The sequence below is a fragment of the Gadus macrocephalus genome, chromosome 7, assembly GCF_031168955.1.
Source record: "Gadus macrocephalus chromosome 7, ASM3116895v1".
NCBI classification, from domain to species: domain Eukaryota; kingdom Metazoa; phylum Chordata; class Actinopteri; order Gadiformes; family Gadidae; genus Gadus; species Gadus macrocephalus.
The window spans coordinates 16,909,356-16,936,851 of record NC_082388.1 but is presented as its reverse complement, the minus strand read 5'-3'; the positions used below and the strand labels follow the sequence as shown (position 1 = coordinate 16,936,851).

General features: G+C 43.2%; 1 protein-coding gene across 13 annotated transcripts in view; it reads left to right on the top strand.

Moving 5' to 3' along the window:
* Positions 1-2,574: 2,574 nt before the first annotated feature.
* The window catches only part of ncam1a (neural cell adhesion molecule 1a), a 53,289-nt gene continuing 28,367 nt past the window's right edge, over positions 2,575-27,496 (top strand). For 9 of the 13 annotated variants that reach the window (XM_060057029.1, XM_060057021.1, XM_060057018.1 and 6 more), the window contains exons 1-13: positions 2,575-2,692; positions 4,018-4,224; positions 4,738-4,881; positions 6,687-6,824; positions 7,183-7,300; positions 11,787-11,947; positions 12,394-12,536; positions 15,284-15,313; positions 18,421-18,571; positions 20,885-21,069; positions 22,341-22,437; positions 24,216-24,383; positions 25,596-25,721. In XM_060057029.1, the coding sequence (XP_059913012.1) occupies positions 2,590-2,692; positions 4,018-4,224; positions 4,738-4,881; positions 6,687-6,824; positions 7,183-7,300; positions 11,787-11,947; positions 12,394-12,536; positions 15,284-15,313; positions 18,421-18,571; positions 20,885-21,069; positions 22,341-22,437; positions 24,216-24,383; positions 25,596-25,721 (1,771 nt within the window). In that variant the 5' untranslated portion in view covers positions 2,575-2,589. The remainder of the gene's footprint in view (positions 2,693-4,017; positions 4,225-4,737; positions 4,882-6,686; positions 6,825-7,182; positions 7,301-11,786; positions 11,948-12,393; positions 12,537-15,283; positions 15,314-18,420; positions 18,572-20,884; positions 21,070-22,340; positions 22,438-24,215; positions 24,384-25,595; positions 25,722-27,496) is intronic. The other 4 variants (XM_060057023.1, XM_060057022.1, XM_060057019.1 and 1 more) reach the window with 1 other exon arrangement.

Genomic DNA, 27,496 nt, shown 5'->3' with positions numbered 1-27,496 from the left:
CTCTTGACCCCTCTGCATTTCCTACCTTCTGGTTACATCTCAGTTCTTTTTTTTTTTTTTTTTGATATGTACACTCCAAGCAAACAGTCCGGAGAGGAGTTATCTTTCCCAAGCAGCCCGATCCCCTCCCTGTTGTTTCTCAGTCTTGCAGATACTATCAGCTAGCTTTTACCCCCTCCTTTTTTCCCCTTCGTTGTTGTTTTAGTCTTTGGTGAAGGAACAGTTCGGTGGGGTGGTATCTGGGATCTGGGCTGAGGTGAAGTAATAGATATGTTGTTTTCCTTGTATCTACCTCCTCGCTAACCAAAGCAAACACGCTCGGGTCGGTTGGGCCCGTGTAAGGCCTGTGGGTTTCTCTGTGATGAGGAAGCCATTCATTCTCATGAAGGTGGCGTGGTCCCCTGTTCCCTGAGCAGGACCCTGTGGTAACACAAGATGGATTGAAGGAGAAGGTCGCCAACATTGTCAAAATAATGTATTGATAGCATATGGAAATCCATGGGCATGGTATACTGAACAATAATATAATAACAGGGATAATAACAGGAAGGATAATAACAAGAAGTATCTCAGTAATAATAATTATAATAATACAATTATAATAATCGCAATGATGCCAATAACAACATTGTTTTTCTCAAAAATCATACTTACATCACATTAATATCTAAAGTCTAATGGCAGAATAGCTTAAATATCTTTCGCTACCCTATCTGTTTTTGACTCATGGTGCTGCTGCAGGCGGGGATCTGTAAGCATTTTGGCTGATACAAACTCCGCCAGCAGGAGTAAACTATAAAGACATGTCTGGCCATTGTAGAGATGCACTTATTAAAATGAGTTTAATGAGTGGAAGATTCTTTCCCGCCGGTAAGGCTCTTCCACTCATGAAGCTCATCACAGAGTCATCAGTAGAATATCTCCATAACTAAACAGGATCCAGGCGCACTTCCGCCGCTTGCAGTTGTGGGTTTCCGGGCCCAGGCTGTGTCGTCATTATGGTGTTTGTTTGAATCCGTGGTTTGATTGGCAACCCTCTGAAAGACGGTATACTCCCGGCCCCCCCTCCTCAGCTGGGGTGGGTGAAGGTGCTCAGGTGTCTCCAATATGAGACCCACTTTCCAGAACCTCTGCAGTGTTCAGAGTAGCTCTGGTTTGAGAGAGATGTCAAAGGAAAAGACAGCCAGTCTTTTTTGTCGGTCTGTGATGTGGAAGTGCATGATGGGAAAGGTCTTTCTAGCAGGGTTGTGAACTTCTTAATGTATTTTCCTATATCTCTAGACTTCAAAGAGATGATGGTGAATATATATTTTTTAATTTTTTTTAGTAGCCTTCCTCATTTGGCTCAGTGTTAAAGTAAACTAAAGCCTCACACTCATTCCCCATCTTATCTTGTTACCGGATGATAAGAAAAGAATATATGAAACACATTTTGGAGATGAAACGTGTCGGATTATGCTTGTGGGCAGAGGGATATGCAGAATGAAACAAGCTCAATAGACAGTACAGTATAGGGTTGTGAAAGAGCTCTCTATGGATGATTCAGAATCGAGGAATTCATGCAAGCATTGTGTAAAAAATACGAATTACAGCTGTATTCCAGGACCCTGAATACATTTTGCCTCCGCTATTTGAATGTCGAAATCAACTGCCAAAGTCACTCAAGGTATTCGGCCAAAATAAACCAGCCAAACTAAATGAGTCTGTAGACACAACAGATTCTGATTGCTTTTGTGGAGAAACACGTGTCCTTAGTGGCGTCCGGCTCGCCGCACGGCTCCAAAACGCTTAAGGCAAACCAGAGATTTTCCTCCGTTTACATTCCCTCTCCCCATTACCATTCTCCGGGTGGCCTGTCTTTTTCCTTTAAAACTCGACTTCGCTGGGTGGGTGGGTGCAAAGTTAACTCAAGGTGCTCACTGCACATACACACACACACACACACACACACACACACACACACACACACACACACACACACACACACACACACACACACACACACACCACACAAGCACTCTTCCCTCTATATTCCATTCCTTCGTGACAAAAACGGTCTGCCTCTGGTGTGATGAAATGCATTGGCTGAGCGTTTATTGGGGAGAGAGGGTTGGAGAAGCATTGTGCCGACTGTATACACCTGGCATGATGCTGCAGTGGAGGGGGCGTGCACCTGTGCAGGAGACAGGAGTATAAAAGAGATCCCCCCACGGCGGGCTTGGTGAGGTTACCTCCGTGCGCGCTGGAGTCGAAAAAACTAATCGAGTTGAGGCTTTATTCAGCATAATGAAGAGCTATAAGAGATGTTATTTAAATATGCGAAAAGCAATGCCAAAAATGGTCTTCTGCCGCGAAGAGGGTTTGTGTATCGAACCGTATGCCGACGCCTTAGACCGTATATGTCTATGCATGATATACTTTTTTTTCTGGTTACTCTTATTGCTCTTACTAATCATTCCCATTGACCTTCACTGTAATGTGAGAGGGATGAGAACAATAATAGTTGTTAAACGCAAAAAAGAAACAATTCAACGGATGTGTTGCTTCCTTTGAACTGTATGCCTCTTGTCTAAAGTGATATGTGATGATATGTTTCTTTTTGTCGTCCTTTGTCTAGCCTCAATTCAGGTGCAGATCACCCCAACGCAAGGAGAGATCAGTGTGGGAGAATCCAAGTTCTTCCTCTGTGAAGGTACGGTACCTAGTTGCAAACATTACCATGTTGTTTCACACAGCACACATCCCAGACCCTAAAGGGATCACACATAGATAGTCTACCTGACAAACATCCTGGCCAAGACAGTGCGCAAACTAGGAGTCAGCCAATAGGATAGGCTAAGAACAAATTAAGCTTGGAAAGAAACTTAGGGCGTCAAATAAAAATAAGATTTGGAAAGAAGCTTGGGGTCTGCTCACATGTCATCTAAAGTTCAAATCGGAGGGCAGGATTTAGGTGAATTCTGGAGGGAATTGTTTTTTACCCCACTCCTCTCTCCCTATGTCTGTTCTCGACAGAAGATTTTAACAGCGCTGACTGAAGTGGATAGATTATTCTCCCTTGTCCGGTATTGGAGAATAGAAGGGTTCTGGCCTGAAATAGAGACGGTCAAGTCAGTGGATGGAGTAGATTGGCATTTACTCAAAGTGCACTGGCCTGGCTGGCTTCTGGCGAGAACTCTGAGCTGCTGTCACTGCTAATATAAGCTCTTTGAGTCTGGCTGCTTTCTACCTCTTTTCACCTTTTTTTTTTTGAAAAGGACAGATCCAAAGTGCTTTTCCCTCAAAGTCAGATTTAAAAGGCGTTGAGAGTCAATGTATGCAACCGCACGTAAAACGTAATGGTGCCCTTGACTAAAAGCATGGTGGATCATTTCAAATTGGGATTTGGGAGATTCAACTTCTTAGCTGACTGGTGTTGTTTATCGATGCAAGGGGGATTGTCAGGGACTTGACAAGTTAAATGAGATGTCTGTTACCCCACGCTTAAAATGCAAACATGCATCATAAACATGCAACACACACACACACACACACACACACACACACACACACACACACACACACTCTTTTGGTCTGCCCTTTTTTTGTGTTTCAGTGATGCAACAGTGGTTTCATTTGTCTCCTTTTTCGATGTGAAAGCTGTTTTGACACCTGAGATATCAGAAAGTTTCAAACTGTTTTCTCCTTCCTCTTCTTTCCGTTTCCACATAAAACCTGCAAATTCATACTGGGCTCTGAATAATCTAATCTCGATCTCCCTGTGTTCTCCATCTGCTGATGTCTCCAGCGTCGCCCTTTACTTTATATTTAATTAATACGCTATAGCATAGAGACAATTATACGCTACAATCATCCGAGGACTGAGTCGGGGAGAAGGTGTTGGACTCCCCGCTGAAGTGTCCTGGAGCCTTCAGCAAGATAGCTCACCTCCACACGTTATTTCATCTTATCTTTCCTTTGTTCTTTTAACACTTTTAACCAAAACAACGGGGGGGGGGGGGGGTTGGTTTATTTCAGTTGTGGGAGATGCCATGGACATCGACTGGTACGCCCCCAGTGGCGAGAAGATCGTCTCCAGCCAGGACGTCTTTGTGAGCCGCACGGATGAGTCCACGTCCACCCTCACCATTTACCACGCCACCGTGGACAGCTCCGGGAACTACAAGTGTGTGGCCAAAAGCGCCGACAAGGAGGCCCAGGCCACTGTCCAAGTGAAAATCTTCCGTGAGTCCCCCTCCCCCCTCCCTCGCCGCTCCCTCTCCCCCATTTAGATCCCTATCCAAAATGTGCCCCAGCTCCCCCATGGGAATAAGTGTCTGGCAGTAAACAACAGGCAGTGTTCTCCTGTATGTACCAAAAATAATTTGTTCGACATGCTTGATATGGATTTTCATAACCATTTGGTTATTAAATATCTACAACATAGAGATGTTGTTTATGCTTGGCTTTTGTTTGACAGCTTGAAAAGTAATGGTAGCAAAGAGGCAAACAATCATTCTCTACATTATTATCCAACATGTCATATATATATATATATATATATATATATATATATAAAGGATATATAAAGAATGAACTGCAACTTTGAAATGTTATTGTACGCAATGCAACATGATTTGAATATGAATTATCTCCCAGGCACTTTAAGCACGCTGCGTGACATTAGAGGACTATGTCTATGAGGAAGCCATGTATCTCAATGCTGACTTTTATACTGACAATTCTGACTCCGTACAGAAAAGATCAGCTTCAAGAATGCTCCAAGCCTGCAAGAGTTCAACGAGGGCGATAACGCTGACATCGTCTGCGATGTGGTCAGCTCCCCTCCAGCCACCATCTTCTGGAAACACAAGGGAGCCAAGATCCACGTGGCCAAAGACGGTGAGAGAAATGAAGTCACAAATAACGAAGAGTATGAACCATCATGTTCATTCATTAGTTGTATACATGTATACTTATAAGAGGGTTTCAATCAAGTCATCTGACGTTCCATGTAATAAACGCAAGCCGCCATCTTCTTGGAACTTACCAAGCAACCGGTTGTTATGTTTCAGTATGGGGAAAAGGCACACAGTTTACAAATAAACTTAAAATACCCATATGGACTCAAGACACATTGAAAAGAACACCATAAACCAAACTCATGATCATGCCTGCAATGTTGTGACAACCTGCTTCCCCTCAACCCGCAATTGAAGTGTCTGTTTGCTCTGTTTTGCTTTTCTGGTTAAATGGTCATTTAACTACATTTATATATTACATATGGGCGCCACTGGGGCCCCTAAGAGTGGCAAAGTGGTTTATTGCAAGCATCTTGTCAGACTGGGAAGGCACTTCTCCGGCAAGGCATCAACTTGACAATCGGCCCTCCTCCATTTCCTTTGTGAATAAAAGGCGCAGTTTGTGTACTGTTAAATTGAGTTAAAACTAAAATATGTGGTGATAGTGTAGTAACGTAGTTACATTTAACAAAGTCAAAATCCAAAACCCAAAGGGCCAAAATGGACGCATGACCTTTTTGTTATTTGCTTTTGGCCACATAGAAGATTGTTGCTTTTATTATTGTCAAGCAGACAATAATAATAGTAAATTTAATTTGAAGGCGCCTTTCTCGGCACTCAAGGACACCTTACAAAGGTACACAAAAGCGATTAAAAAGAAACAACAATATGTGTTCCATGCAGTTAGCTGTATTATTCCAAGTTGAACGGGAGGTCAATTTCAAGTCAGGAATGGTCATTGAAGTTTGTTGTTACTGCGCTCCATTCTCAGAGACAGAATGTGAAGATATCTCTGGATGTATCTGAATACAAAACAATACAACCTTAATTTATACCTCCAGGCAGACACTTTAAAAACAACCCCCTTGTGAACACCGCATGCTCCAGTATTTTCGGCCACAAAAATATGCTGAGGATGTCAGAATATGTCGGGGGGGGGGGGGGGGGGGGGTTAACGCACCAAAACAAAAAAACTGCATGCAAAAAATGTAAATAAATGAAGAGAACTGTCTCGGTGAACAATGCCACATTCATGACATCTCCTAAGGTCATTGTGCTGCAGGGGGGCAAAAATAGATTACACAAGAAGGCAGAGTTCTGCCGCGTCGCTTACAATTAGTGGTTTCTCCTGTGAGAACGTGCATTCCTTGACCGGCGCACCATGTGCAGGCCAGAAGAGCACTATTGCGTTGTGGTGGAGAGAGACAGCCCCCAGCATGGCCGCCCAGGGACACCAAGGGCTTTTATATAGATTTAAATTGTTTTTACGGTCAAAGAGGGGAGAAACAACATCCTTGCTCTCCCCGTCTTGCACAGTCCATCGCCGACGTTGCAAAATGTCCCTTTTGTTGTGAAAGGTCCCATGGGAATTGTTTGGAAACAAAAAAATTCAGTGGAAGATTTTTTGTTTTTCTTGCCGTGTATTTAAAGATGCCTTTAAATGCAGAACATGTTATATATGCAGAGTGTAACCCACGTATGGTTGCTCCTGAAGATTGCTTTTATTCAAATATTCTCGCATAGGAGCACTGTTTTAAACGTCTTGAAAACGTACAGAGGAGACATAGCCGTAGCATGACCCGAGGGTTAGGTGTTTCTCTTTAGTCTCCACGTTTAGCCTGATTTGAGTCAGCTCCGTAGTCGGCGACTGTAATGGCTGTGATGCCGGTCCTCATGTATTTTCAGTGCGCTTCAAGATCATGGAGAACGCCCACCTGCAGATCCGAGGCATCAAGAAGACCGACGAAGGCATGTACACATGTGAGGCGCGTGTGATGGCCAGGGGAGAGATCGACTTTAGGGCCATCAAGGTGGTTATTAATGGTGAGCGCAGCACACACACACATGTATGCACACACGCACGCGCTCATACACACACCCCCCCTCATTCTCTGCTGCTCCCTGTGCCCTCTCAGATCAGAATATGATCAGCATATCTGAATAAAAGAGAATATATATATATATATATATATACTATATTACTCATTCCCAGACTCCACTGAATAATAACTACCCTGTGAAATGAAATCAGTATGCACATAGGCATATATTTTTTATCTCAAAGATTAACTGCCAAAATAAATAAAAGGCTTATTTCACCATTTTACCTTGAGTAAATAAAAGTTTAAAAGTTATCTTTCCCATAATAAATGTCTGAAACAATAATCTCCTTTCCTCCCAGTGCTTCCTACCATCCGTATCCGCCAGGCGGAGGTCAACGCCACGGCCGACATCGGCACCTCCGCCATGTTGGCGTGTGACGCAGATGGTTTCCCCGAACCCACCGTCACCTGGGCTCGGTAAATCAACAACTCTCTTTATGACATATGTTTCCAACCGCTTGCATAACCCCTACGATTTATTCAAGACAGATTGCATTGGCTATATTTACCTAGTGGCCATCTCGATTCTAAGCTAGTTGGTTGGGCTATCGTTTTGAACCAAGATGGATGCTAAGTAAATTTCAAGTTTTGACTTTCTGTGCATTTATATTTGTTGTAGTTGCTCCCAATATTGATGGTACTGTAGATGAAAGTGTCTGCTGAGTGAATATATGCTACACTGAACTGTGCGATATAATCATGATAGTAGATCACTCAGAGTGTTGTGATGGATGGACAGATGGGTAATTGGAACGCTATGTTTACCTCAGTGGCGGTGGTGGGTCAATAGGGGGCGCTAGAGCGCCGCCCCTCCGTGACATATTCGCTTGAATATATCTGCCAACTATTAATAAACTATTATCATTACGAAATAAATCAACAAAAATACATAGCGTTTATCCTCGTTTAATTGTGTGAGATACTTGTCACTGCCAGCAACCATTTAAATGCGTCTGAACGTCAATGATTTGGGCTAGGCTATTTATTGGTAATTCGAAATAAAGCCCTCCTCCAAGTCAGGGGCGCCGGCCATGTTGAAGTAAGCTCGCTAACTTTTTGCTGTCTATCAAGCAGAGACAGCTTTTCATTGGCACAAGAAAATTCGCCCTCGGGTCGCACCAGTGTGCGCCCCAGGCCAATGGTATCGCTTTTCTTCTTTGTTATCACCACGTGATTGGACAATTCAGCCAATCAATCAAATAGGCTACCTCCCTCAGCAGCATTCGCACACCACAACTATGTAGAAACAAGATAGGTCGCTAACTAGCAGAGTTGTAAGCACTTTCCACCCTTTTCAGTGGAGGAATTGGACTCCCCAAGCAATCTTATACTTAAAAGTAAGTTACATATTAATTTAGTCTTTCGGCCTGTAGCATATAAACAAAATGAAGCAACTGTCCCATATTTCTAACTGCATTGAAGTAGACATTGAGACTCACAACAAATGGACGCTATAGGACAGTGATCATGATTTGTCTCAATATCAGAATAACAACAATGGGTCAAATAGCAATGGCTGGTGGAATTGCCATGAAGTAGGTAGTGAAGTTGAAGTTCAACTGATTAGCTGAAGTTGTTTCTCGGAAGCAGAATTTCAGAAACATTGCGTTAAAGAAGAACTCAACTGAAATTTGAAGTTTAGTTGATACAACAGATGTATTGTCTGCCTTCTCATTGGTACAATAACAAAAAATGGCTGAACTTCCTAAAATGGATTAATTTGTACGGTGAAAGTGTTATTTATGTTACTGGGCGCCGCCATGTTGGATTTCAACAATCAGCTACGTCACTGGCATGGTAACCTACTCCTACTCTGTGGCTCTAGCTGCCATAGCTGGTAATGAGTCAGACTCTGAGGCTCGCTGAAATGGCTACGGAAAAGCAAACAACCAGGTATACAGGAGGATCATACTGCATTGCCCCTGGCTGCAGTATTGAATTGTATAGGGCCAAGGCAGCTGGGGTAATCATACATTTCAACAGGCTACCTTTGAATAGGAAACCAGCCCTTAATACATGGCTGGCAGCCTTAAAACTGGCTTACCCTCCGATAGCCCCTGTCATGTAAATCTCCACAAGCTAGCACTCCGACCATAAAGTGTATAAACTATTACTCTCCGACTATATCACAGATCTATTTTTCCAAGCTGCTTAAAACTACGGCGGGTCTGTAAACAGAAGTTCCACAAATGTCCCTTTCTCCTCACCCTGATGTTCGCCGTCTAGCCGATTGCTGATGCAAAGGGAGTTAAACTTGAAGATAGTAGTTTCATAGTAAGATGTATCTGTGCAATATCCATCTGTGCAATATCCATCAACATCCACCAGAAGGTAAACCTCCAATCCACCTAAAGTAAACGTGACACTCGTGAATCCGCCTCGTGAATCTATTCTCATCCGCGGGTGTATCTCCCAAAGTGCATCTAACATGTCTTTCAGGTCCCGTCCACACGGAACCGATTTTTTGGTGAAACCACGTCTTTATTAACCATGTTATTAGGCCGATAATAAACCATGTTCTTTAATAGGTCCATGGTCCCAGGGTGGTTTCAAATAAAACCGGACCTATGCGGTTTCGTGTCAGTATTCGGGTGGACGCCTGAAGCGACGTTAGAGTTGCGTTGACAGTTGCAGTATTTTTTATTATTAGTATTTTGCCCCTTGGTCAATGTAATTACCAACTATACATTAAAAAGTATTTCTACTCAATCTAAAAGGTTAAACAGCTGCTATCTCCTCCTCGACTTCAATGTTTTTATACAGCGGCGCAAAGGCTGGATGCGCGCAGGCTTGATGCGCTCCACTTTTTTTTGTGGAGAACCAGCGCCTTGAATATGGTACTACAGCGTTTGTACAGCTCGATGCGTTTCCGCAATGAGTACGTCTTTATGGAGATATTCCTGAAACACATCATAGGAAAACGGAGGGGGAAAGATCGTTTTTGACTTGTGGTTGCTATTTATGGTACGCTCCAGCGTCTCAGCTCGGACGTCCCTCAGAGAGAGCATGGCCACTTCCAAAACCTCTCTCGCCACACAGCATCCAAAGTCCCCTATGCATGGTTATGCAACCTAATCCCATCATTAGATGGTCAAGGTTGACGGGGACCTCTCGGCAGCAGACCGATTCAACGGCAGTGTCCACGCTCCGGCAGCACCCACACACACATCAGTCTCACACCCACACGAGCCGAAGGTGGAGCTGGAGCCTGAAATGTATCCCTCTCCACCGGGTGGTAGTTGGACACTACAGGCGTGTCCCTCACAGGCTCAAACGCGTAACCAGCCATATTCAAAACACTATTTTCCGCCGTGGAGTGTAGAAGACGTTCGCGTGTCTGTATTAACGACCTAGTCCTACCATGCCAGTGACGTCATCGAAAATGTCGGTGCTCTAATACTAACAGACGCATTTGCTTTTGTTGCTAAAAAAAAGCTATATATTGATTTATTAAGTATTTTTTTTGTCATTTTTTTTATAATGGTCATAACTAACACGTTATCGATGTTGATTATTTCACTTCAGTTCATCTTTAAGTGTTGAATAATTTGAGTATAGCAAAAGGGAATGGGACGAATGACATCTTATTTGGAAAATTCCTTTCTATGGCTACATTTTAGGCTGTGTTTGATAGAAGGCTACAATATATCGAGTAGCAGCAGTCTGCAATAGAAAAACTGTCATTACCAAGACTATTTTGTTACCCACAGTTCTTTGTTTCAGCTTATACATTTGAAAATATTTGTTGAGCTTGGGGGCTGGAAAATAATTCATCATGCTGTGTTAATTATAGTCATGCCCTGGTTATAATGGCCAATGAATTTATACAAAATGAGTATGTTGTGATAGTGTGCTAAATTGTTTTGTCGTAATCATTCATATCCTTAATAAGCTATATCACACTGAGGTTTAATCCAATTTGCCCTGAAGTCAAAACATAGCATCAGTAGTTGTTTTAAAACAACTATTGCAGTCAACATTAAATTAAAGTAAGATACAATTTGTTTGTTTTTATCAACCAGCATTCAAATAAACACAACTACGTAGTTCTCTTTATTTTTCGCTACCTAGATGGCTGGTTAGTGCCAGGGCTCTACTGATCTACCCAAACCCCCAAATTCTGCTGACTAGCACCAAAGTGTGAATGTCACAGCTGTCAGCACAGAGTCAGTGTGGCGATGCTAGATAGAGCACTGGAGGCTAAAGGTCTAGCATTCATTTTAATTTGCGACGGTTGTCTCATCTGCCCTGTCACTTACGTTGTGTCGCAACGTACACTGTAGCATTTCTGCCCCCTCCCGTCCACAAACGACTCAGAGAGTAGGAGGAAGTGGAGCCCGGCCTGATTGCTGGGTTGTTACGCGCAGACAAAGGGCGGTGCTTCTCAGGGCTTAAGGAGTCTTTGAGGACAATTGAAGAGCGCTTTTCATCACACGAGCATCGGCAGCGGTTGAACATGGGTTTAGAAATGTTACGGATAGGGCTAGCTTTCTATGGAGAAAAGCCAGAGAAGCCGAGACGGTGAATAGATAACCCCATAACATTTACACATTTATACGTTATGTAAACCTTGAAGGCAGCTTTTGAATATCTATCTGCCTTTTTTTTTATTCATGTATTAGTCCGTGGCTGCCTTACTTGTAAGATAAAGCAGATGGTTGTGGCGATTTGAGAAACCTATTTGCAGCCCCTCCACCAACACCCCCCACCCCCCTCGCCTCCTACTACAGTCTGTATGCATATATATATATATATATATATATATATACTTGTGCAAAACCTTGGCTGATATTGACATCATTGTGTTTTTCTCCACACACACACACACACACACACACACACACACACACACACACACACACACACACACACACACACATTCTCTCTCTCTCCCTATCTCCAGTAACAATGTTGTCCTTGAAACGGACGAGAAGTACAGCCTGAACGAGGATGGCTCTGAATTGCTAATAAAAGATGTCACCAAAGTGGATGAAGGAGATTACACTTGCATGGCCAAGAACAAGGCTGGGGAGAAGGAGGAGGAAGTCAGCCTGAACGTGTTCGGTAAGAGAATTTCTCTGTGTATGTCTAACTCCCGCTTTTTCAAAAGGTTGAGCCAAAGGTCACGGCGTCGTACGTTCACACTTTCCGAACAAAGCGTATACCATTGGGCAGTATTACAGCCACTTTGTCAAGTAATTCCAGATAGCTTTTTTTTTTTTTTACTAAACCATTTTTTCTCCATTTAGTGGTAAAGCTACTGGAGGGGAAATGGGGCATGAGCACATATTGCACAAAACTGAACAAACCAACACAAAAAAACATACACTATATAATCCCATGCAATGATAAACATTGATGGACAGAGTACAGTACTCAATAACCACAGGAAGAGTCACGCTGCCTTAATACATGCCTAAAATACAAACAGTCTTCCTTAAAGAGAGAGGAAGTTCAGTGAATTATTCAGTGTTCTCTGTATGTAATGGGTTTATTTGTCTCCTTGTCAGTGACCCCCAGGATCACCTACCTGAACAACCAGACGGCCTCTGAGCTGCAGGAGCAGGTGACTCTGACCTGCGAGGCGTCCGGCGAGCCTACACCCGCCATCACCTGGAGCTTTGGCCCGCGGGTCTTCACTGAGCGAGAGCAGGTACTCACCCTTTAAAATCATTCAGCTGCGTGGTTTGGTGCAAGGGATCTCCAAACGGCGTTTTTGTCAAGTGCAGAGAAGAATATAAAAGCGGGTGTAGTTTTGTGAGTTGTAAAAAAGAGAGAGCGAATAAATCGGTGTAAAACGCACCTGCCCTCTCTCTTCCATCCCTCTCTGCTCCGTCCCTCTCTGCCACCTCCCTCCCTCCCTACCTCTGACCCCATGTGTCTCTGCCGTTGAGATGACAAGGCCATGTGAGTGAATGTGATGTGATTGACGGGCAAGATGGATCTCCCGAACCAATCGGGGAAGAGATGCACTGATTCGTCAGAAATGAGCAGGGAGCATGCTTAAATCAAAGTTGTAACACGAAGACGCAGGCGCTCCGTCAACCAGAATAGATGTTCTCACAGAGCATTTCCCGCACTGATATATCATAAGTTATACTGTGTTTGGTTTTAAGTCTTTGATGAGAAACACAAGATAAGATCAGGAGGTTTTTCATTTCTTTTTTAAACCATAGTTATACCAACCTCTCCATAACTTACTTGCTTGTAAGGTTTAATAGCATTGACATCTCAATGGGCTTTCGCCTCACGGACTGTTTCGACAGCTGTTCCTGTATCCTCTGCAGTGTATCTGCTCACATCAGCACAATGCCAACAGGTTATTCCACAATCAATAAATAAAACAAATAAATATTGTGGTTTATTCAGATGAGAACCCGTTGGAAGACTCTCTTCAGGGGGGCAATTCTCTGCGATGAATACAATAAATGGTATTAATCCTTCCAAATCACTACTTTATTTCCAACTGCATTGCTTTTGGAAATTGAGTAATCAAGTCGGACAAACAAGGCCCTTAACGCTCTAACGCTCTCTTTAATGAAGCTATCCATTAAGTTATTCAGTATTTGCGAAACGGATCGGTTCCGCGGCAACGGGCCAGGATCGTCTCAGAGATACCCATGATGTATGGTTAGCAACACCTGCCTTGTGACATCCCCGCGGGGGGATACGGAGGCTGAGGCGCTGCTACGGAACATCTGTGCCCTACCCCGGGGGGGGCTATATTAGGATCTCAGCTGGCCGGTACTCTACTGTACTGTACTGTATGAGCTTTTCTTCCAGGCCGGACCCCGGAGCAGGGGACGATGCACAGGGAATACCAAAATCCTCGGTCAGAGTGTTCACTTTGACGCCAGGTGGGTCGTGACCCGGCGTCCATCGTGACTTGACAAAATCGATGGCGATGTTTAAACATTCAAACGGCGGCCATTTGAATTCAGTTCGTTGTACCCCAGTTAAGTATTTATGAGCACAGCCCCCACAGATAATCCAGCAGACACACCATCATATATAATGTATCTATCGAGCACTCTCCAGTATCCCTGTACACATCCACTTCAAATACTGGGAATACTATGCCTCAACCAATAACGTTCCTGTTCCCTAAATTCGTCTGTGCGTTCACACAGACGTGTGTGTTTGTAGTTATTTGTACCAGGAGGAAGGGATATTATCAGCTATGTATCCCCTGATCAAAAGACAACACGTGCGACCTCCACGTTTTCACTCCTCTCTTGTCTTTTCCAATTATGGGCGCCATTTATCATAAACAGTCATCAGAATCCCACCATGCTGTGCATCTCCCGAGCCTTGTGTGTGTGCGTGTGTGTATGTATGTGTGCGCCTGTGTGTGTGTCTGTGTGTGTGTCTGTGTGTGCCCCTGTGTGCATGTGTGTGCGTGTAAGAGAAGTTGGAAATAAAGAGACGGGTTCAAAAGAGTTAGTTCACAGTCCATTCGCGTCCCTCTCCCTTCTCTGTCACTGTCACTTTTGATTTAGCGGGACGCTGTAATCTCAAAAATCTCTTTTGATCATTGGATAATGGCTGTCCCTAATTTTTATTAGCACCGAGTTGCCCCATCGCACATTATCATTGCTTCTGCTGCCTTCTTTCTTCTTTAGAAAAGTGACTGACTCACACGTTGTCGTCCGTCGTGGGTCCATTTGATTTATCAAAGACGACCATGTCTCATCAACCACAAAACGGAAAGAGGGCCATTCAAACGCATTCATCATCGAGGCACGGTGTCGGAAATGATAAACATATGGGTCCTTTTGAATGTAGCGTCTCCATTTTTATGCTCTGTTTATTCAATTGTATTTATTTATTTATTTTTGAAGTTATTATCAGAAGAGGGCGGCATGCAACAAGGTGCTATAACAAAGTAATTATAACATGGAACATCTTAATGAGAAAACAGGGAATAAAAGATTATTTTAATAACCATAATTGCATAAGTGCATTTTTCTCCATTCTCAGTGGCGGTGGCTGAAAGCATGTGCTCACTGTTACTATAATAGTTTGAACATTTAATTGTTCAGAAGCTTTCATGATTCATTTAGCAAAGAATAGACAAATACAATGTTAAACTAATCTTGTTGAAATGACCCCAGTGTTAGATTTCTTATGATGTTGTTATAAATATAAATATATTATTGTGACTTAATTGAAATCCAATTTATATTGTTTTCGCTTCCATGCATTTGGCCCTGCCTAAATTGGCCTAATTTAGTTGAAATCCAAACAATGTAATAGGTAAACCTGATAAAGCCTCATCTTCTGTTTCAACACAGGCCTTTTCATTTGAGTTCTGTGTTTTTGCCCTGCCTGTTTTGTCATTTCTTTCATGTTCCCCCTGCTGCTGCATGTTATTGTTTATTTTCTGTTTATCATTTCCAGGCTTCTTGGACTCGACCAGACACTTACGAGGTATGGCTACTAGATAGCGTAGCCTAATGCTAGCTAGAAAACCCCATTAAAAACCAACACCTAGAGTTTGTTGTAGAGCAGACCTATTCTAACTCCTGTCCTGGGCAAACCACGTAACAAACTTACCCTCATGTATGTCAATGTGTTTTGTAAACTTTGTGAACTCCCAACAAAATCGGAACAGCAGGCACTTCTATTTGGCTGTGGTCATAGTTGGCGGGATCCTTTGTGCTATTCCCCCTCCTGCCAGGGTCAGGTTATTTCACAGACTGGTCCCCTGGTCTTCATGTCAGCCAGAACAAAGCACCTTTTTCCACGAGAGGTGACCACCGCACCTAAATGTAGTAGGCCGGACGTTTCGAAAGTACTTTTCGACGAGCGAAGCGAACACCTAGCAATGTGTCCGTCAAAAAATGACGTCCCACCTGCGGCTTTTGCCGTTGTGTTTTAAAAGAAACGAACATCAAAAATACAGAACAGCTATGCAGCTTGGATTCAGAGAACTGCTTATGAAAATCCGCCGCTCATTGAAGCTGTTGCATGTTCGATCATATATTCATTGCAGCAATTTGGGGGTTTATTTCCATGAGATGAGCACTGTTTGCATCACACCAGCCTTCGCCCCTTATCACCATGGAGGGGCGGACAGACCACTGTAATTCAACTTCTCACTGGAACTCGGGGCTTTACCACCAATTTCTTCCTTAAAAGGAGAAGTTTATTTAAATAGGGATCAAATATATGGATTGGAGATGCTCATTATAATAAACTGTTTTCATCAAACGGCTGAACTAACTTCACTATCGATATCAGTAATTAAAACATTTCTAGTGTGTTCCCTCCTTGATTGTCTTAGATTCTCCCTGCTTATTAGCATGTATTGTAGCTAGTTACTAGTTGTTAGCAGTATTATACTAGCTGAGCTAGCATGAATCCAACTGCCACGTTATATTTCATCTATACACATTAAGGGATTTGTATTAGAATAGAATGCTTAAAGAGTCATGTTTTCTCTTTTCTCTTGTCGGTAAGGTGAGGAACAGTATGCCTATTTTATTTTATATGTTTGTTTTTTAAAGGGCATTTATTTATTTCTCTGTGTGCATATGTGTGATTCACATTCTTGTTTTTGTTCCCATCAACTCTCTTCAGTCTACTCCTCTATGCATGTCTCTCTTTCAAACATTGTTAATGCAATGCACACTATGCATCCCAACATAATAAAGGAATAAGCAATCTAAGCATAAGGGAATATATTACCGTATGCTAATAAGAAGAATGTAATTTATTTTCCTAACGTCATCTCATTAAAGCAAAACCTTTAAATTAAAAAAACAAGTTTAGACAAAGGTAACATTAAAACGCAATTTTAAAACTGCAGCTCGGGGAATACAGGTTTGACCGGATGAAAACATGCGGTTCCATTGAGAGTGAGAATGGAAAAGAAAACAACAACAACAATAACAACAAAGGGTACCACCCTTAAGGCTGGCCAGGTGGGGGCTTGCGGGACTGGGAGTGATGGCTTTTGTTTTTCGGTCTGTGATTGCAGCTTTGAAGGGAAAGGTTAATTCCCCTGGCAAGTTAATGAAAGGCAATGTCCGAAGGGCAACAGATTTTTCACAACCAAGTTACTATTAGAACAGTTAATGTATAGGACGATAATCATAATTACAAGAGGGCGCAGACCTGTACGTCGGTACATAGACACAATAAATCCCTGCCATACAATGTGTTTATGAGGCATGCGCCCTGGGGTGAACTGAGGGACAGTGTAATGATAACAGAGCATCCATGTGGTGTGTCATCGACGAAACACACACACAAACACACACATACACACACAAACGCACGCATACACCAACACACAGAGGTCCAACCCAGGTGCTCTCGAAGTGCCATCACAATGGAGAAAAATTACTTTGTTGTTGTGGCTATTTGCCAAAATGAAATATATAAAATTGCCATTTAATAGCTTCTACTGCCGCTTAACTGACTTAACAACATTTGCAAGCCAACTCAGGGATTATGTTTTTCGTGGCCGCTCGTCAACCGCTCTGTGAAAGCATTTTTTATTTTTCTAAATAATTTGTTAGCAAATTCCTCCATTCAGCATTCCTACAGGTAGTAAATGGTTGTAAACAAATAATTAGAGCTTTGTGTGTACACGTGTAGTCATTATGGAATTGCCCTGGATTAGCCATGGACCAACCCCCCCCTAAAGCGCACACACACACACACAAATACAAACACACTTATATAAACGCATGCACACATGCAGACATAAACACACACACACACACACACACATACACACATACAAATGCAAACAAACACACACAGACACAGACAAACACACATACACATACACACACACAATACCATGATGACAAACACACACATGCACACACAGCTTGTGGCTGTGTCATTGCAATCACAGAAGATTAATGTCGCCCTTTTAAAATGTTCCCGGACACTCCTCCTCATACCCCTTGGCCCTCGCTCACCATAGCAACAGCTGTATTCCAGTCACATCTGCATCCCCTTGACTGTACCGCTGATCTGTGTAAGAGTAGCTCGTAGGTAGATGTCTTTCTCTTTGCGACCTTCGTGTCAAACTGCAATTTCCCCAAAATGAAGGATTGGGGGTATTTTTAGTAGCTCTGATTTGAGTCAAACCGATGCATTTATTTGCACTATCTGTTTCTTTCTTTTCCGCTGTGTCCTCCCTCAATGTCCTTTATGAAGGACTTGGTAACAACCAAATAGGGTTCCCTTTATTTTTATATTTGTTTCTGCCAATGGCCCAATCTGTAAATTGTTTTCATTAAACAATTGTCCCAAAAGATTATATGTTGGCTAAAAGTGCTGCTCGACCATAGCATTGTGGTAATTTAAATTCACTAATTCGTCACACTTTAAGGATTACATTAAGGATTGTTTGTATAACTCATATGCTCCATTAAGAATGAAGAAAAAAAAAAAAAAAAAATTCATCTGTATAATATTGCGGTTTGCAGGGAAGCTTTGTCGGTAGCAATGTAGCTCATTCTTTCCCCTCTATTGTAAAATGTTGAGGTGCTTCAATTCTGCCTTTCTCTTTGCAGAGCTTGGATGGAAACGTTGTCGTACGGAGCGACGCACGGGTCTCCTCTTTGACCCTAAAGTACGTGCAGTTCAGCGATGCTGGCCAGTACCTCTGTACTGCCCGGAACCCCATAGGCCAGGACAGCAAGAACATGTACCTGGAAGTCCGCTGTAAGTCCGCCTACACACTACACCTAATAATATTCACTGTAAAATAGCTCACATAACTCTTACCGCACACTGTAACAGTGATTTGGGCATCAAGGCCATATTTTCTTTGCCCAGTAATATTGTATGAAGTGAATACAAGTCGTTATGTTTTATTTAACCTTTGCTGGTAAATATATACCTGTTTGCTGCTGTTTCTTTATCTTTTTGATGAACCTCGTTAGAAATGTGTCCTTGCGTCATCTTCTTCTTTGAGCGTCTTCCATTGGACGGTCCTTGGCGTGCTAAATCCCACAACATGAAGGCGTTTAGCCAGACACGTATCCAGAAGGTGTTCGTTCTTTCTCACTCCTGATACGAACTGATACGGTAGTATATTCAGCTGGACGCATCATGTTTCTAGTCAATGCCAATGACGTTAGCCAAGGCCGTTCAACGATTCCCAACAAACCACTAATTACCGAGACTTCATCCATTGTGTGCATTAATAATACATCGTGTTTAGCTTTTTCGTAATCTCTCATACGTTTGAGTGGGAGACCAACAGCACTTGATCTTATTTTGCAATATCACAATCTGTGTTGGTGAGATGCCAGGTCTCACAGAAGCTAATGAACAGCTAATTGGATTACATTCACTGCCCACCCCTCCCCACCCCCCCTCGCCCCCAAAAACGCACACACATACACACAAAACACATCAGCAATTTGTGCCTAAAGCAGATAGGAATCTGAATGGGCCGCTAACAGAACTGTCGGCGTAACAGTTGGCAGGAGTTATCAAGCAGTAATCAGGTAGCTGAGTTGGTGTTGCTTAGCAATCATCGATGGCAGTTTGGGGAAAAGAAGGTGCTTTGTCTTAGCAAGCCCACCAATCCCCTTCTTTCATGGCCATTGCGTCTAGGGAAACCATTTTCCAATCAAATGCCCAGCATGCTCTCATTAGATGTGGTGCGGGCGTGTGTGAATGTATGTATGTGTTTGAATGTATGTTTGTTTGTGCGTGTATGTGGGTGTGTGTTTGTTTGTGTGTGTGTATGGGAGGGTGCATGGGTGTGCATGAGTGATCGCTATATGATTGAGTTGGTTCTGTTGATTAGGATGACAACTAGTAGCATTAAAATCATGTCATGGTCCTCTAAGCAGCCACGCCTGTACAATTATTATTAAATATAAACATTAAGTTGTATATATATTATTATTTTTGGGGGGCTGGGAAACTCATCAGAACATTGCGGTAACGACTTCAACGGGAATCAAACTTTCCAGTCAGAGGTCGCTCGCTGGCTCTGCGTCGTCGATAAGGTCCAGGGCGACTTCGATCTGGGAGGTTTTTAGTGGTGGGCTGGCAGACGGAGAGGCTGACTCAGTCATGTGTCCTGGGAGACGTAAGAAGACGCTACAGAGGGGGCAGGGTCAAAGGTGAAAGGGCCATGTGTCACTCCATATTGTGTGTGTGTGTGTGTGTGTGTGTGTGTGTGTGTGTGTGTGTGTGTGTGTGTGTGTGTGTGTGTGTGTGTGTGTGTGTGTGTGTGTGTGTGTGTGTGTGTGTGTGTGTGTGTGTGTCCGTCAGTTACGTCATCTTGAAGCTTATGCCGTGTGTGTGTGTGTGTGTGTGTGTGTGTGTGTGTGTGTGTGTGTGTGTGTGTGTGTGTGTGTGTGTGTGTGTGTGTGTGTGTGTGTGTGAGCAAGCTGATAATGTGAGCAGAAAAAAGAGGATAGCTAGGCAAAATGAAAATGGAAGTTTCATTAAACCTTGTTATGCCAGGCTATGATGATGATCATCATCTGAATTATTCAAATTGTACATGTTGTTCTTCGTTAAATATTCATGTCAATTGGTCAAAGAGCCTATCTGTAGCCCAGATGTATGATGAATTTATTTTTAAATGGAGAAATTATGGTCTGAAATTGCAACACAAATATTTCCCTCGGTAAAATAACCGCTCATGAAATCATTCATATGATCCCAATATAATCTTCCAAGACCGGAATTGAAAAATAAATGTTACATATAAACATCTATCTCTATCTCGCTGCAGGTATAAATTGGACCATTAGAAAACACTCAAGTGACAATTCATTTTCATTTTTGTATCTGCAGATTTAAAAACAATGCCAGTCTGAATTTCCTAAATGATGCCAATAATAATTTTCTCTGCCCTGTGTTGACCAATCTCTACTCGGTATTAATCCCCGCAACCTTGCATCACGTACCAAGAAAAAAACCCTGTTGCCTGGTTGCTGCCTTATTAGACTCTCCGGTTCAGACTACCATTTGGTCTGGTGTGCTGACCTTCCTCTGCTCCTCCTGCAGACTCTCCTAAGATCCAGGGCCCGGTGACAGTGTACACGTGGGAGGGGAATTCGGCCAACATCAGCTGCGAGGTGCTGGCCCACCCGGGGGCCTCTGTGGTCTGGTTCAGGGACGGCCAGCAGCTGCCCTCCGCCAACACCACCAACATTAAGATCTACAGCACCCCCACCGCCAGCTACCTGGAGGTTTGCCCCCACCCTGTCACATTCCCTTTCATGAGTGCTTTTTTAATTGCCTGACTGCACATCAGATGGAAAGTCATGACGTCCACTGTACGTTCATTATACAGATAAGATATTGCTTTTTACAGGAATCTTCTGTGTATTCCGTGGGTATCTGCCTTTTTATAATTGACTATTAGGATATAAACATGGAGCTGGAAACTAATTAAAATGTCTTCTCTACTCCGATGAATGTGACGTTGAATGAATTAGGATTGGTTAAATACAGCATTTCACTCAGCAGCACAGATGTGGCATACAAATGTATTCATGCTATCGGTGCTGCGATGTCTTTATTAGCATAGTGGCTTCTCAAAATAATGTCACACTTTAAGTGGTGTGTTTTGGAAAGGAGTGAAATATTTGCCTTTGTTTTTCCGTTGGCCCACGTATTTTAATTAGGCAGCACGTAACGTTGCAATACGAATGAATGAAGTAGCTTTTTCCCCCCTCGCTCACACCACACCATTGCCAAAACATGATGATAAATGAAAACCAAACGTGCATGATTAATTCCATTCATACGTGTCGCAAAGGCACGCAGATGCAGCACCATTTAAATGTGCCACACATTTCAGCATGGTGTATAGTAGGTAATCTGCACATAATACAATCATTTTATAAAACAGCCAGCCTTCAACATATCATACGATGATGTACTAAAAATTATGCAAAGTAGCCGAGCGCGCAACAGTGTGAACACTCCAGCACACACTTCAAAGTAGACGGCCCTAAAAAAACTATAATGACAAATTAATTTTATAAAAATGTGTTATTATTTTTCAGCTACTATAGTTCACTTTAGTAATTTATTGACTTCTATTACATACTGGCAAATTGCAATTATACTTTAGCTTCAGGATCTTAACATCATTTTCAGTGAGAAGGACAAGTGGAGGAAAGGTAGAGCAGCTATAAGGGGAATCTGCATCAACCGTGGAGAAACTGCCCTTTCTAACAAGTGTTGGTGACATGCCTCAAATTGCGCTTGTTGTCTATGTTTCGGCGCTGTCTGAAGAGATCTGATTTCAGTGTTTTCTTTCAAAAGGGGCATTTGTTAAGGTGAGTTAGGCCCCTTTCAGGCATAATAGCTGTAGCTGTCTGTACCAAGTGAGGGTGTGATATCCAAAGCTTGGTGACCAGAAAGAACAGAATAGCTGAATAAAACATTAGGAATTGTCGCAGGAATAAAGGATCAGAGATAAAACGATACGCCTTGTCTGTGTGCCTTGCAGATCAACCCCGAATCCCAGAACGACTTCGGAAGCTACAACTGCACAGCGACCAACGTGATTGGCTCAGAGTCAAAAGAGTTCCTTATGATCCAAGCAGGTTTGTAAACCAGAAACTTTTGTCAAGCTTTTTGTCTTATCCTAACCCCATCCAAACTGAATGTTAATCTGCCAGACATTCTAAAGGAATGTAAACCCCAACAATGTTCTCAGTTGAAAAATGGTTTAGTTTGGTCCCACAAAGTGTTAGAACCTTTCTGTGTTATTTTTGGACAAAAGTGTATAAAGTGGTTAAACGGGGGGGGGTAGTTCTCGGTCAATTTAGGAACTCTGCCACTTCAGGCTGAAAACACTTTTACAGAGTGATAGTTTTTTGTTGGCTGTGCACCTTAGCTCGACTGAGTGTGGGATTTGAGTTGACAACGTCTGACAACGCCCCTCGCATTTGCTCCTGTGGATCTCAATGTGTTATTTTTAAGGAAAATCTTTTTGACTGTTACAACATTTCACATCACAACTTTTTAAACGTCTAACTGCAGAACTGCCCCTGTCATATTCACAATCACACCTCATTCATTCACTTTTTTTGTGAGCACTTTGTGCCCTCGTTATTTACAATAACCTCAACCGCCAATTTATTATATTTTTTGAAGAGTATTCAAAAAAATATCAATTCTAGGCTGCAGAATTTAGGCTTCTTAAAGAACTATGGTAGCCTTTGAAAAGATTTCCAACAATTTCCAATAGCAAACGCTAGTTTGGGTGCGAAAACTCATGGGCACAGTACGAAAGGATAACGCAGTTGTGATAAAAACAAAAAAATATACAAGCTTGTAATTTGCGAGGTGCAAAAGCAAGCCTGGCGATAAATACCACAGGCTTAAGACTGAGATTAGATCTGGTGAGGTAATCACATGGGAATCATGTGGAGCCCATGTGTCTGATAGGAGCAGCAGGTAATAAGGTTGGCTTGTTAATGAACACCTCCACCAACCTTATCAAATTCACAGGATTATCTTGGGCGGGGGGGGGAATCACCTCCCCCCCCCCCCCCATGCATCACGCCTCTGAGTCTGCATCACACCTGCATGCCTTATGTATGCACTGCGTCTTCCCTATTTTCTTAATGACTGTTTACATCAAAACTTAGATTTTTCTCATTTGGTAACTTGGCTTTTGGCAATTTCTACGAATGTATCCTGTTTAGCAAACAGCGCTTGCTTCACGCTTTTCCCTCCGTGATAATAGGCAGGGCGTTTTGGAGACATTTGTTTGAGTCATTTGCATATGAATGAGCCCCTGATGTGGTGTTTAGTATTGCTGCCCTAGCCATTGAGTGCATGTGCAAGGCAAAGCAACACGAGCACAACTCAGCAACCAGATCTGTCTCTGCCGCAATCAGAGGCACAAAGCGTCTACATGCACATATGCTGGGTTCAAGATGGCTTGTAAAACCATCACAAATCCAGCTGTACACCTCATAACCTGTGCTAGCTCAGACTAGAGCCATTCCCCTCAATTGAATGTTTTCCCATTAGAGGAATATTTATATATGTCCTGTATCATAAACATCGCAGATACTATTCCACTTCCAGGCTATGACGTGTGCCTGAGTATCTTACCATTTCCCTGAATATACCGCATGAATAAACACTGCTAAAAGAAGCATTTTACTACCACACACTTACCTGTTTTTATGATCCTCCACTTGTAGTTCCTAGACCATGACATTTTAATAGTTTTCCCCCAAATTGTCATAATCTGTGTGTCATGTTAATGGCCTCTCTGTCTAACGATAACGAAGGAGAACGAGCTGCCAAGCTGGTAACATATGGAGCAATGTTCTGAACCCAAGCCCCTTCCTGTGTGGTGCTGCAGAGGTGCCCTCGGCCCCCACGGTGGAGCGGGTGGCTTCCTTCTCCAGCACGGCGATGGTGGAGTTTGAGGAGCCCGACTCCAACGGCGGAGTGTCCATCCTCAGGTACAAGGTGGACTGGCGCCAGCCCGGACAGGATTGGTCCAGCCGGGAGTTTGAGGTTGAGACCGGTGAGTCACATGATCAACTGTGTTTTTTGTTGTTGGTTGATTTTCTTTTTCATTTCATGGTGGTGTGTTGGAGATGCCTGCAGGGAGGGTTTTGATGCGGTCGCTGTTTCTGGCTTGTGTCATTGCAGAGAGAATAATGGTTGTGGGTAATGGTTGGGGAGAGGTAGTGTTTGGTTGTTTTCTTAAAAGACGTTTAGTCTACATTCAATTCAAAGATTTATTTACCACACAGCCAATGCCGGTGGAACTTACGGTATGTCAACTCAAAACCAAAACAACACAACAGAACAGACGAGGACAACATATTACTCAATACATCGACAGACAAGACACGACACAGGAAAAAAAAACAGGGCAATTACAGCAGTTGAGAATATTGCGAGTATTGAGGCATTGCCACATCGTAGGACATTGTAGAATAACTTCCATGGCTGCCTCCGATGTCAGTGCTGCTCAGATTAGTGCTAGCATCTAGCGTCTGGCTGTTTCCTGGAAGCATCCGGGTGATTTGGTAGTCGTGACGGTCACACGGGACAAATCAGCCAATCGTTAATCAGGCTCCTCTGTCATCTCAAGGCCCAGGAGTCGGCCTGTCATGTACTTCTATTCCTCCGGGGAAATGGAGTGTTTATACATGAATCCAAATTTTGCTCTGTTCTATACACAAGTATATATTTTTTATATAATTATATTAAATTGACGTGTTCAAATCCAATTAGCCTAAAATCTGGAGACACGCAGACTTACAAATTGAGACACGCAGATTTCTTTTTTTTTTCTTCCATATCTTCAAAGACATTTTTTCGACAGCTCCTTTTCCCGGCCCCGTCTGCACAAGTGCATCCACTTCTCTCTCTAAACGGAGGCCCATTCTCCCTCCACCTGCATAAATACACACCGGGAGGCCACACAGGACACGGCAGAGGCCAGGAGTGCTGTTTGCCAACCTTAACAAACCGCCAAATTTATATTCTCCGGATCCCACCACCTACATCTTTCTGTTATCTTTTTCCTTCGCGTGTCCGCCGGGAATATTATGATTTTCCATGGCAGCGTGTCCTCGGTTGACCTCGGGTTGTCACACGATTGAATTCGACCCCGACTTCGCTTTGAAAAATCTAATTGTGTTATAGGCGGCCGTTTCCTTAAGGTGTGACAGAAGGTGTTCTTTGGAGCTCACGCTGTATGCATGACATCGCTCCGTTCCGCCAGGTACCAACCAAATCATCCTCACCGGCCTGAAGCCGGAGACTGCCTACGAGGTCAAGATGGCCGCCGTCAATGGCAAGGGAGACGGCGAGAGCAGCCCTTCTACCGCGTTCAAGACGAAGCCAATCCGTAAGTACCCCCCCCCACTCCCTCCCCACTGTGCCTCCTCAGGTCTGCCCGGCAACCCTGACACGTATTTCCAGCCCTCCCCCGCTTAAAGTGCTCCAACCCCCTCCTCCCGTCCCTCTGCATCATCCATCTCCTTCCTGGACCCCCCCCCCCCATCGCGCGGTCCAGATGCTATCAGCGATTCACCAACACCATTTCTGCCACCTTCCCCACCCCCACCCCCACCCCCCACCCCACCTCCACACATCCTCCTCCACCAGCACCACCACATCCAGCACCATCACAGGCCGCTGCAGCACATTCCCTGCCTCAGACCTCTGCCAGAAAGAGAGTGGCTGCTCATTTAATTTATTATGCATCTCCAGTCCACTGCCCGGTCGGGCTCACTGGGCCCACGTCACATATCTGTGCCTGTCTCTTGTTTGTCGTGTGCTGTATTGTGTTTGTGTTTATTTGATCGTTTTGTTTTTTTTCGAAGTGTGTTGTCTGTCGGTCCACGAACCGCTGTGATGCAGGAAGCTCTTGTGGAACAGTATTATGTGTGTGTTTCTCTTCCTCTCCTCTTCATCTCCTTAACATTGCTTTTTTTCAGTGTGTGTGCACAGAAGACCCTCATGTCTGGGGTCTTCCCCCTGCCCGTCCCCCCCCCCTCCTCCCCAACCATTCATTTCTCCGCAGAAACAGTGGCGTAGCGGAGGTTTTGTTTACGGGAGTCATTTTTTGGGGGGAATTGCTATCGCGTGAAGATCCTGAAGATTCACGTTCACTTTGCGTGCGTTTTTGATTATACTTCATGCAAATGAGGGACTACTTTTTCAAGTACGACTCTATGCAATCCTATTTGAGTAATGTATGATATGTGTCCAGTAAGTAGAGACTCATTAGTAATGATAATTGGGAATAATGATCTAATTATATGGCGATTAAACCTCTTAATGTAGATTATGGTATTTTCAACCACAAAGTAAAGCATAATGGAAATCCAATGCATGGGGCTTCATACTAGTTGTATATCCGATTATTGTGCGTGCATGTGTGTGTTTAGTATCCAATGCCATCTTTGACTAGATTTACTTCCTCTTTATGTTGAATATTATTATTCCTTCAAGGCCATTTCAGCCCTGCCATCCTTTTTTTGTATTTCCTTTTTTCATTGCTTTGATGCATTATGCAAGGCACTCCTATGCAAGGATCACATTTGGTATGGTATGGGTCATTTCAAAATATATTTCTGCTATCAGCCCACGTGGCACCAAATGATTATGCGCAGCGATTTTACGACCCCTTTCCCGTCAACTAACCAATCCTATTGGTTCAAAATTTGAAACCACTGCAAATCGGGATGCCTGAAAATATTAATTCTGTGAGGATTTGAATATCTTGGAAGGAAACAGACCAAAAAAAACAACTGAAAAGAGACCTACACGTTACGCGTGGTTGGTGTACTTCCACAAGGAAAGCTGGTTCCCTTGTTGCATAAGCATGAACCCGCATCATTTAGTCAGTCATTGAGTGTCACACCATACCATCTGTGTCTCCTTAGCTCTGCGCTGCTCCAGCAGTATTCCTCTACTTCCCCTTACCCTGGTTTCGCCTGATTTTCCAAATCTCGTAAGAAGGCGACTCTGTCCTAGTGAATGATTGCAGACACCGCAGTCAATAGAATGATTCGGAAAAACAAATAGACTACATGTAATCATTTGACATTTATTTAGTATTATCTGTTTTGGGGTAGGGGGGGAGTTTTATTTTCGCACTCAATACTGGATTGTTGT